The following is a 12057-nucleotide window of genomic DNA, read 5'->3' on the forward strand; positions in this document are numbered from 1 at the left end:
AGCTCCTCAGGCTCCTGGCCCTGGCTCTCCCAGCTTCCCCAGAGCCCAGTACCCCTCAGGCCCCGTGTCTGGTCCGAGCCACAGCTAGCCCAGGATATCTCAAACATCCTCCCTGCTCCTCTCCTCCACAGCCCCCCGCCATGCCTGGGCTTGCAGAACACCCCATCCCACGTGTTGGCAGTGCCAGCACAGGCTCTGTGCCTCCCCCTCCCTGCCATGGGGACATTTTCAGGGGTCCATGACATTACCCAGAGTCCCCACAGCCCCCACAGCACGGGGGGGGGGAAGCCAATGAGACCAAGCCTGCAGAGGTTCTTTACAACAAGGTTTTATTTTTCTTTCCTTTTGACAAAAAACATTGAGGAGTTGTACATTGTTGGTGGTCAGCTCGCTTCCCCGTTTGGGTCCAAACGAGCAGTTTATGTTACAACATCCCACCCAGAGCCTGGGGGATGAAGGCAGAGCATCTCCCACTCACCCTCCCCAGGACAGACACCAGCCCCACGCCTGGGGGGCTCTGCCATCCAAGCTCTCCTGGGGGGACAGGAGGATGGTGCTGGGACAGCCAGCCTGGAGGGGACAGCTGGCCTCTGTGTGCCAGGGCTGCCACACCCCCTCACACACCAACCACAGCCCCCCCAGGAGATGTGCAGGGCTTCCAGTCCAGCCCCAGCACCGAGCTGGGAACCAGCTGTGTGCCACTGGTGAACTCCTGCCTGCCCAGGGCATGTCCTACGCAGGCAGAGGTTGAAATACATCCCCCCCCCCGCCACCCATCCTGCCTCCCGTGGCCCAGCATGGCCAGCAGCCACCGAGTGGCACAGTCCTGGTGTCCGGGAGGCCGCGGAAATGTCCAGAATTCCACAGAGGAGAGATTGCACAGCAGCAAAGCCGAGTCCAGCGCCTTGAAAAGCAAGGCACAGGCTGCAGCGGTGCCTCGGGGCCGGCTGGGCTCCCCCCTCGGCACAGTCCTTCCCGTGGTTCTCCCGGGGGGTGTTTTTGGTTTCAGAGTCGCGCTGCGGAGGTGCCACCGTGTCCCCGCAGGTCCCTGCCTGTCCCCAGCGCTGCGGCGGCTTCGGCAGAGGCAGAAGCGGGGCATTTTCGGACCCTTTCCGGGTGAAAAGGGGCTGTGTTTTGTCCCACACAGTTTCTGTACGTTAGTGAAACACAGGGCTGACATGCCAAAGAGCTCAGGTTCGGGCGCTGCAGCCCGGGGTGGCAGCGCGGGTGCGCCCCGGGGGCTGTGCCCCATCCTGTGCCACCACCGACACCGCTCGCCGGCCCCGTGCCCGGGGCTGGAGGAAAGAAAAGCGCCCAAAAAGCTCGAAATCCGCATGAAACGTGCCCCCGCTCGGAGAGCATCGCTGCCTCCCTCCCACCCGCCAGGCACAGACACAAAAAGCCGCCTCCTCCCCCCCTCCGCGGGCTCTTACTCAGAGCCCGGCGCATTGTCAGACACCTTTCCGCATTTAGAAGGAGACGATACCGACACCTATATTTAGAGCAGGTACGGCATCGCCTTCCCCTGCCCCCGGCAGCACCGCGTCCCCTGTCCCCGATCCCACGCGATCCCGCCAGACCCGGCTCTCCCAAATCCCGGAGCTCCGGAAGCTTCAGGGTGAAGCCACGGGAGGGAACAGGAGGTGCCCGTGTCCCCAGCCACCAGCAGGGACCTTCCCCACGGCTGCATGGGACGTGGTTTGTCCCATGGAGACGGGGGGGGATACGCAGGATCTGAGCCAAAGGCCTGCCCGTGGAATTTTGGGTCCCTGGGCAGGTGGAAGTGTCTGTTTGGGAAGCAGCAGGGACGGCAGAGGTGCCCCCCACCACCAGGCAGGAGGAGCTTTGGGGGGCACAGGGGGCACTTTGGCCATGGGAAGGAGGGGGTTTGGTCCATGCACGAGCCCTGGAGCAGGAAGCCTTCAGAGGCACCGGGATTTGCTTCTCACAAAGCAGAGCTGCCCCGGGGGGAGCTCACAAAGCGATCAGGACATGATCTGCACATGCAGGAGCAGGGCAGTTTGTGCATCTTTCCATCGGGAGAAGACATGAGCTACCCAGGACCAAAGCAAAGCCTGGCCAGAGCTGCTGCTCAGCTGCACAGCAGCCCCAAAAACCCAGACCACAACAACCTGCAGCAAAGCAAAGCCGTGGGCAGGAGGAAGGGCAGGGTGAGGGCTGTGCTGCCTTCACCTGCCCATCCCCACGTCCCATCTCCACTCAGGGCCACCATGCCTGGTCCAAACACAGAGAGCATCACCCAGCCCTCAGAACAAACCCTTCCCTGAGGCTCCAAAGGCACAGCACCCTCCAGCTCCCCAGGACCACGCTGAGGCTGACACCAGACACAGCTCATAGCAGAAACACAGCACTAGTCACCAGGGTGAGCCACCCATCACCACGGGCCACCAGCAGCACCTCCCCGGGCACAGCACTGCACCCACTGCACAGATCCTTGAGAGCTGACAGCACACAATTAGCAGATTAATTAATTGACTGGTGCTGGAAGGTGGCCCTGTTCTGCATTCTCAGTGTTTGCAGGAGGGCTGAGCCACCCTGCTCAGGACAGTGCTCCTTCCCCAAGTCTCCCCAGCTCTTGGGCACCCACCTGCTCCCACACCGGGGCCGTGGGGTTTGCACTGCCAGCCCCTCATGCAGCCCTTCTCCAAAGGGGTGCCAGGCCCCTGGAGAGGGCACAGGCCATGGCTGCAGGGGAAACTGAGGCAGGGCCACAGCCAAACCCGGATGCCTGTGCCCGGAGGAAAGATCTTAAGATACATCATGCACTCACAACATCTTCACTCCCCTGCAGACATGGATTTCTTCTTTTCCTGGGAAAACAAGCAAAGAGGCCTCTGAGAGGGAGGTTTGCCATCACCCCCTTGGCACTGCCTTCTCCCTGGGACAGCTCTGTCCTCATCCCTTGGGCATCCCCCTCCTGCAGGCACCGAGCTGCCCGAGGAGCCCTTGCCACAGCCATCTCTAAGAGAGAAAATGCAATTCCCAGCGCTGGAAACACCTGGGAGAGGGAGCAAGGTGACATTCCCAATGCTCTGTACAGCAGTCCCCCGGGGAGGCTCAGTCCTGCCCCCACCAAAGCAGGGTGCAGGCAGCAGGAGCCCCAAGGGGCTCGCCAGCATTGTCAGGTGATTAAAACAAATCTATGTATGTGTATATCTTTATATATACAGCATATAAATATATATACACACACACACCCCCTGTATATACACACACAGGCACACCTAGAGTTCTCCGTATATAAATAAATATATGTCGGTGGGACACAGGGTACATTCGGCAGCACTGAGCCCCCCACCCCCAGCACAAACCAGTTCTGCCCCCTCTGGCAGCCAGAGCTGCTCTGGTCTGTCTGGGGGCATCCCAACCCCTCATCCCCTGCCCCCCACGGTCACCTCCTGCCCCTTTTCCAGGCAGGATGAGACCCTCGGGGACGGAAGTTCAAAGCCACAGCAGCACAAGCCCAAGCGACAGAGCAAAGGGGGTGGGTCCATCGCATCCCTTTGCTGGGACTCTCCGGCCACAGGGAGCAGAAGATCCCTCGGGATGAGCTTTCCCGGGGATCCCTCTCGGGGCAGGGAGCAGGGCTGCGGCCGGGGGGGGCTCTCCCTTGTCCTCCAGCACACCAACCCGGCCGGGCCGCTCTGCTGCCCAACAAGTGCTTCTCTGTGCAGAAAAAAAAAAAAGTGATAGTAATAAATGAAAGTCGACAGATTTTAATTTTTTTTTTTTTTTTTTGCACAAAGACTTTTTTTTTCCCCGTTTCTTTTCTTTTTCGTTGTGGGTTTTTTTTTTTCCCTCTCTCCTTTTCCTTCCCCCTCCGTTCCGGTCGGTTTGGGGCGGGGGCTTTTTTGTTTGTTTGGTTGGTTGGTTTTTTTGTTTTGTTGCTTCTTTTGTTTTCTTTTCTTTCCTTGTGTTTTCCCCCTGCGTTTGGTTTTGGTTTTCAGTTTCATTCCCAGGCGCGGCGAAGAGCATGCATCGGAGAAGGGCAGGGCGGGATGGACGGGGGGGCAGCCGAGGCGGGGTCGGGGCGCGGGTTTGAGGCTCGGGGGGCAGCGGGGGCAGCTTCTAGCACTTGTCATCTTCCTCGGTGTCGCTGAGCACGTCGATGCTGGCCCCGCACATGACGCCCTGCGCCGCCCCTCGCCGCCGCCGCCGGTAGTGCCCGTTGGGCATCTGCCAGCCGTGCCGCAGCGGCGGCGCCGAGCCGATGGTGTTGGAGCGGCCCAGGCTGGTGGCCACGGCCGCCTCGAAGGTGAGCGTCTCCTCCTCACCGCAGTCTGAGGCGTGCGAGTCGTCGTGCAGCGCCAGGTAGGGCTCCGAGATGTAGCGCTGCGGCGTGGACTGCCGGCTCTGCTTCCCCGCCGGAGAGCTGGAAGACTCTGCCGGGCCGGCCGTGCTGGGATCCAGGCTGGAGGAGAGCAGCGGAGAGCCGCCCTCGCTCTCGTCGGCCGGAGGAGAGGTGTCCCCGGCGTGTCGCAGCATGGAGGCGTAGGACAGGAGGGGACGCGGCTTGGGGGGCACCGGCGGCAGCTGGCGGCGGCCTCGCCGGGGCGTGCTGGTGTCCGAGATGGAGGGGATGGAGCTTTCGCTCAGGGAGCCCATGCCCTGCAAGGCAGCGGGACACGCTGGGCAATGCCGGCAGGACCATACAGCACACCACATCACACACCACACACCACACCACACCACATCACACACCACACACCACACCACACCACATCACACACCACACACCACACCACATCACACACCACACACCACACACCACACCACATCACACACCACATACCACACCACACCACATCACACACCACACACCACACCACATCACACACCACACACCACACCACATCACACACCACACACCACACCACACTGCACCCTCTCATGTCACGGACATGTTTTATGAAAAATCCTTTCCTTAGGATCTTTTCTCCTGAGAAGCTGAGAGGCCTCAGGAACGAAATGTAAGCAATGATTCTCTGCTGCTGTGGAATGCAACAGGTGGATCTGGGATTGGTCTCATCTGGTTGTTTCTAATTAATGGCCAATCGCGGTCTGGCTGTCTCGGACTGTCTGGTCAGTCACAAGATTTTATCATCATTCCTTTCCTTTCTATTCTTAGCCAGCCTTCTGATGAAATCCTTTTTTCTATTCTTTTAGTATAGTTTTATTACATCATTTTCTTTTAATATAATATATATCATAAAATAATAAATCAGCCTTCTGAAACATGAAGTCAAGACTCTCGTCTCTTCCCTCGTCCTGAGACCCCTGAGAACACCACCACTCTCTCCCCACTTTTTTTCCTTTATCTTGTGAAAAATCCCTTCGCCGGGATTTCTTCTCCTGGCAAAGATGAGAAGCCTCAGCTTCTCCATGTTTTGCTGCTTTGGAATGTGATTGGGAGAATTGTTTACCCAGCATGTGAATTGTTTTAACTTAATGACCAGTCCCAGTCCAGCTGTGTTGGACTCTCTAGTCTGTCACAGGTTTTTGTCATGCGTTCTTGTTTTAGCCTTCTGATGTATCTTTTCTCTTTCTTTAGTACAGTTTTAGTATATAATTTCTTTTAATATAATATCATATCATAATATAAAAAATCAGCTCTCTGAGAATATGGGGTCAGACTCATCTCTCACCTCGTCCTTGGGACCTCAACACAACACCACCCATGGAAGCTGCCTCTGTCCCAAAAGGGCCGTTCTGCCCCATCCCTGCCCCCCGAGCTCATCGTGGTCTGCAGCTTCCTCACAAAGAGAAGCACACGGGCAGGCACTGATCTCCCTGGTGACCAGTGGCAGGACCCAAGGGGCCAGCGTGAAGCTGTGCCAGGGGAGGTTTAGGTTGGATATTTGGAAAAAGTGCTTCACCCAGAGGGTGGCCAGGCACTGGAAAAGGCTCCCCAAGGAAGTGGTCACAGCACCAGGACTGACAGAGCTCAAAACGCTTTCAGACAATGCTCTCAGGCACATGGTGGGATTCTGAGTTGGACTCGATGACCCTTGTGCTCTCTTCCAACTCAGGATACTCTAGGATTCCATGCTCTTGGTGGTCGAAAGCAAAAAGCACTCCCAAACCCGCACTAGGAAGAGCTGACAGCTCACCATGGGGGACATCTCCATGGGTGGCTTCAGGCTCTCTCAAGCTCTGGCACCTCCAGGCTGGGACACCTTGACCTTGGCAGGGAGCGGATGCCATAGCAGCAGGAGGACCAGCATGAGATCCACCCCTGTCCCCAAACACTCTGCAGGGTGCCCGAGCAGCCCCAGCCTGCTCAGCTCACGGGAGCCACAGAGATGCCACCACCAGGAGATGAGACAGCTCAGACCTCCCAGAATCAGGGCTTATCTTCCCCTTTTCCCTTTAGGCTTAGGAAGGGATCCCTGTCACCCACCTGCCTGCTGGGTGTCTGTGACCTGCCCTCGCTGGGTGACCGGGACTCGCGCCGCCGCTCCGGTGACTCCTCCTGCGCCTGGGGACTCCTCTCCTCGGAGTTGCAGCGGGAGATGTCCGGGGACAGCAGGTGCTTGCGCTCTTTGGATCGGCCCCGCTCCCTGCCCGAGCGGTGCCCCTCGGACCGGTGGCCTGCAGGACACCCTCGTCAGTGCCCAGCACCACCCCCTCTGCAGCAGCTCTGCTCTGGAGGGGTTTTGGGGGGGTTTTTGGGGCTCACCCGAGTCGGCGTTGAGGCGCCGGGCGGACAGCTGGAGCGAGGAGTGGTAGCTGCGCCGGCGGGACTTGTAGGTGTTGTCGCTGCTGCGCTCCATGGAGAACTCATCCAGCCAGGAGCTGTTGGGCCGCTTGTCCCGGATGGTGGAGAACGATCTCCGCATGGAGCTGGTGTCTGTCACCACCTGCAAGCAACCCCGGCCAGCCGGGGACAGCATTAGTGCCAGCCAGGGCTGGGGGTCAAGAGTGACCGCTTCACCCCCACCACGGGGATGGCCACGCTGTGGGATGGGGAAATTTGGGGTGGGGGGCAGCCAGCCTGAGAAGAGCCCCCCCAGATAACCTCTGCACAAATCAGGGGTGGGAGGAAAGCGGGGTTTAGCCTCGGAGCTCGTGGGCTGCCCTTCCCCAGCGGGCTGGAGCTGTGCTGCACAGGCAGAGCCAAGCCCAGGGCTGGGGGGAGAGCAGCAGCACCTCACGCTGTGTGTGGGGACACGGAGGGCACCAGAGCTTTGCCCCCCACGCTGCCTCCCCAGCATCCCTCCCCACTAGGAGAGCAGGGTCAAGAGGAGCAATCCTTGGAAAGATTGTTGGCAGAGAGGGGTGCCCCAGTGCCCCTTGCTCTGAGTTCATTTTTCCAGCTGCCACCACTTTTCCACACGCCTCTCTACTCTTCCTTTATTCCCACATCCCCAACCCTTTCCCCTGCACTCATTCCCTATCTCCCTGCTCATGCTGTTGTTTTATCTTCTTTTCTTTCTCCCTCCCATGCTTCTCCTTCCTACCTTCTCCTCTCGTTACACCCTGTGTTTTCACATGTTATGGGGAAAACATCACCTCCTTCCACACTTCCTTTGCTTAGTTCTAGCAGCTCTCTGCCACTGCAGCCTCAGGCTGTTCTCCATCTCCTCTCACCTTTCCTGCTCCCATCCCCTCCTTCTGGTCATCTCCTTTGCTGCTGAATGACCAAGGAAGCCCGTGAAACAAAGCCTCCCTTTGTCTTCACACCCCCACAAAGTGCCACACCAGGACTTGGTGCCTGCACCACAGCAGAGCCAGAGACTTCACAGCAGACACCAAACCCCAAAAAACATCTGTGTCTTGGGGGAGGCTGAGCACAGGACAGAACAACAGAGAAACCAGGCAGACAGATGAGGAGGTGAGACGTGGCCTGGGTTCCCCTGGACAGACAGAGCACGTGTTGGGACGATGGGAAAGGACGGAGAAGGCTTTTCATCACCTGTGGTCATCTGACAGCTGGGCTGGGGCTCCTCAAACCTCAGCCAGTGCCCAGGGCTGCAGGAAAGGAGGGGGAGAACATGATCCTGGACCTCCCCCATGAGCCTGGAGATGGATCCCCCAGGCTGCTCTCTGCTGCCAGCATCCCCTTTGGGAGGCAACAGCACCTCTCCTGCTTGTGCAGCACCCAAAGGAGGGGAGAAGCTCTGGAATCAGGGTGCTGGGGATGCCGTGGGGCTCAGCACAGAGAAGCCCCAGCGTTATCTGGCAGGCTTTGATCACCTGTGGGGGCTTTGCTTGGTTTTACCTGGGGATCCACAGTGAGACGAGGCATGGAGGAGGCCCTCCCAGAGACAGCGTGGTCCTGAGTGTCCACGGGAAGGTAGCTGCCACGGTTAGAGGGCTGCACTCTTTGAAACTCCCTAACCTCTGGCTCCTGGAAATAAACACACAGCCAAGCTCTTGGGATGGGCTTGGAGCAGGGCAGCACGCTGCTTTGGCCCTCTTGGCAGGGGACAGCCCTGCTTGCTCAGCCAGGGGCAGAATTTAGGTTGGCCAAAAACAGGTGGTAAAACACTAGCACGGGTTGCCTGGAGAGGTGGTGGATTCTCCCTCTCTGAAAGTGTTCAAGGCCAGGTTGGATGGGGCTCTGAGCAACCTGATCTGGTTGAAGATGTCCCTGCCCATGGCAGGAGGAGTTGGAAATAGATGAGCTTTAAAAGGTCCCTTCCAACCCAAACTATTTGATGATTCTATGAAAAACAGGGTCTAAGCCAGTAGAATTCATCACATTGCCACTGAAAAATACCCTCCAGTTCACAGTCCCCAGGTGAGCCCTGGTGTGGTGCTTCAGGCTTGCCTGATGGCCAGCTGCCCTTGCACCTCTGCAGTGACAGTGGAAACCCTGCCTGGGTCTGCGGGCACCGTGACTGCTCAGGATTTAACTCTGAGGGGACAAATGGACAGGATTTTAAAAAAAAAATCAAATCTTCCTGGCCACATCCCTGTTAAAAAGGCACACACTGCCCATAGCACTTAAATGCCTTGGTTAATTCCCAGTTTTTAGGGGACTCTGCGGATGTTCACGTTCACTCAGGGTGTCAAGGAGACGGACACAGAGCGACACTGGAGGTCACTGGAAGGTGACTTTATGGGGGCAGGGGGAGTCTGATCTGCCCCCTCCCCACGTGGCTGGGGTGGCTGAGGCAGGGGACGGCTGCCTGTGTCATACACAGGTGACACAGAGCTACAGACCCTGGGGACACAGGCTGGGGACGCACGGTGGTGCCACACTGCGCCGGGTGGTGCAGGAACGCAGACATATAGAGATGTGTGATATATATAAATATGTGATATATATAAATATGTGATATATATATATATACACACACAGACAGACAGGAGGCCAGGGAGGGCCGCTCCTGCTGGAGACAGTTTGACAGCTTGGCTGGGGACTGGGGACACCACCACTGACAACAAAATGGACACAAATCCGAAAACATCAGATACCATCACTCAGCACGGGGTAACCCACTGACATGAGTGCTCAGTGGAAAAAACAGCCTGTGGAGAGAAGGATATTTTACTGCAGGACATTGGTCATGGCTCTCACCCCAAAAGCACTTGTGCTGCCTGGCCCCACGGATCAGGGCAGGTCCAGGGATGGCTGTGTCCCCAGCCAGGACATCCAGGGATATTTGTCCCATTTTGGATCTGTGCATGACCCAGCAGCTGCCATCCCTGCACTGTGCTCGCTCCCCACACCTCCCCGTGCCCACCAGCATCCCTGCTGGGGCTGCAGAGGAGCAGTGCATGACTTTACCAGAGATTGGTGCTCCTGGAACTGCTCCTGGGCCGGATCCATGCACGCCAGCTGGAAGATCTCCTGCGGCGAGAGCGGGCTCAGCGAGGGGAACCCGCCTCGGCTGCTCCTGCAAACACAGCCCAGCTTCAGGGAGGCCACCACCCTGGGATCACCTCTCCTGCAGCTCAGAGCTGGGGAGCTTTGTGCCTGCACCCCCAGGCTGCTGAGACCCCGTGTTTGAGCAAACATCAAGTTCCCTGGAGAGCTGAAGCGGTGCCCCAAGGCAGGAGAGGACACCAGTGCCCCGAGTCCTGCAGCAGCAGTGGGACATCCCAAGAGCAGTGACAGAAACCCTTATGACCCCATTCCCACCAGCCAGGGTGCTGGAATCCCCCAGTGACCCTGCACTGCTCAACAGCTCCTGGGTGAAGAGTGCTAGGATGATCCTGCAGGAAGAGCATTCACAGACCCCTGGCCATCCCCTTTTCCCACCTTGGCTGCTGCTGGCGATGCTGACACACACCAGGTACCTGGAATCCTGCAAAAGCTTTGTGCCAGGAGATGTCTCCCTGCTCCCAGCAGCAATTTAACCCTTTCTGCAGCCCAGTGCCAGCTCCCAGAAGCAAAGAAGGGCTGCAGGAACAGGAGAGTGACAAGGCAGCACTCACAGGCCCGAGAGGGTGTCCTGCTGGAGGTATGGCAGAGCCTTGGCGTTGGAGATGATCTCCTGCGGCAGAGAGGATGGCTCCATGCGCTGGAACATGGGGGCATTTTTCTGCACGGGGGAAAGGAAGGAATTGAGCCTGTAGGAAATGTGAATGAACACCCAGGGCTTCCCCAGCCAAGCTGCCACCACTCAGAGAAAGAGGACACCATGCTCATGCTCCCTGTCAGGGACTGAGGATGACCACAGCAGTCCCCAAACCCTGACCTGTGCTGTTGTTTTCATCCCAGCTGGCTGCATGTTTGGGTTGGGAGGTGGTGGGAAGGAGAGAGGGTGATCTGAACATCCCTGTTCTGCCCTGGCTGAGCCTCACCTGCTCCTCCAGCTGCTGCCGCTGCTTCTTCGCCTTGCTCTGCTTGTAGTAATCCATGATCATCATGGCTGCATATATTTTCCCAACAGTCAGGTCAGAGGCTGGGAGCATGAGAGGGAACAAAATGGGGTCACTCGTGTTGTAAGAGAAAGCACCAACATGGATCTTGGGAAGAGCCCTGCTCTGGGATACCCTGGTGACCCTCAAGCTCTGGTCACTGCTCCAAAAGAAAGAGTGCTGAGCACCCAGACACTCCCCATGGGGGTAAAATAGATGGAGATGGCTTGAAATCATCATCACCCTAAGCCACCAAGGCACACGTCCTCATCATCTCATCAGGTGTGCTCAGCCTCCCTCCCTGCTATGCTCCAGAGAAGATTCACAGGGGGCTGTGGCTTTGGCAGGAGTAGATCCCTGCAAACTGGGTGCTTTTCCAGAGAGTTCCCAAGTAGCCAAGCAGAAAAAGGCAGAACAAACCCTTCCCCCCCTTCTCCTTGATCCATCCTTCTCTGGGGATGGGTCTGGCCAGTGCCCACCTCCCTCTGGGAAGAAGTTGCTGTGGGCATGAGGGGAGTTTGAAAGCAATGACAGCCCCATCCAGAGACTCACTTTTTGGCATGGGTACCAACAGGTCAAGCATCTTCTGGGAGAGGTGAGGCCAAATGGTCAGGATCTCCTTTTGAAGCTCAGAGTCCAACTGCTGCCAATCTGCACCACCTTCAACAGCAGGGAGCAAAAACGGCCCAGGCACATCAAACCTCAGCACCAGGGTCCCACCAACCCCCCTTTCCCATCCTGACGTGAGGTTCCACCTCAGCATCCATCTCTCTGGGCTGGGAGGGCCACCTTGCATCAGCCAGCCTGGTCTCCTGCTCCCACAGGGAAACCTTCCTCCCATCCCTTCCATATGTGCCTCCATCTCCCCATCCCCTGCCCTCCCACTCAAAGCTGCCACCTTCAAGCTTGCCTTGGGTCCGTCTCTGCAGCTGCCATCCTACTCCAGCCCACACACACCTGCTGCTGCCCCACTTTCTTTTTGCTGGTGAGCAGATCATGTGCTGGTGGAAGAGCAGCTCTGCTTGATAAACCCTGAAATGCTCGGTGAGGCTGTGAGCAGAGAGCAGAGCTCTCTGGCCAGGGCTTTGCTGACCCTCAGAAGTTGTCAACGTGCCCCAGCAGAGCCACCCAAGCACAGGGGCAATTTGGGGGAGCTGTAGGACACCCAGGTTCAAATCTCTGCTTTGTCTGGAGGGGTTTGAACCCGTCCTTGCTGTCTGAGCA

At 57.8% G+C, this 12057-nt stretch overlaps 1 protein-coding gene across 1 annotated transcript in view; it reads right to left on the reverse strand.

The window, feature by feature from the left end:
• Positions 1-312: 312 nt before the first annotated feature.
• Positions 313-12057, reverse strand: part of CACNA1E (calcium voltage-gated channel subunit alpha1 E) — a 124919-nt gene continuing 113174 nt past the window's right edge. The window contains exons 40-47 of the mRNA XM_059854744.1: positions 11386-11493; positions 10777-10877; positions 10408-10514; positions 9758-9866; positions 8243-8371; positions 6701-6881; positions 6422-6612; positions 313-4629 (exon numbers count right to left, since the gene is read on the reverse strand). Coding sequence (XP_059710727.1) covers positions 4090-4629; positions 6422-6612; positions 6701-6881; positions 8243-8371; positions 9758-9866; positions 10408-10514; positions 10777-10877; positions 11386-11493 — 1466 coding nt within the window. The 3' untranslated portion in view covers positions 313-4089. The remainder of the gene's footprint in view (positions 4630-6421; positions 6613-6700; positions 6882-8242; positions 8372-9757; positions 9867-10407; positions 10515-10776; positions 10878-11385; positions 11494-12057) is intronic.

The sequence above is a fragment of the Haemorhous mexicanus genome, chromosome 9 (genome assembly GCF_027477595.1).
Source record: "Haemorhous mexicanus isolate bHaeMex1 chromosome 9, bHaeMex1.pri, whole genome shotgun sequence".
Classification (NCBI taxonomy): Eukaryota; Metazoa; Chordata; class Aves; order Passeriformes; family Fringillidae; genus Haemorhous; species Haemorhous mexicanus.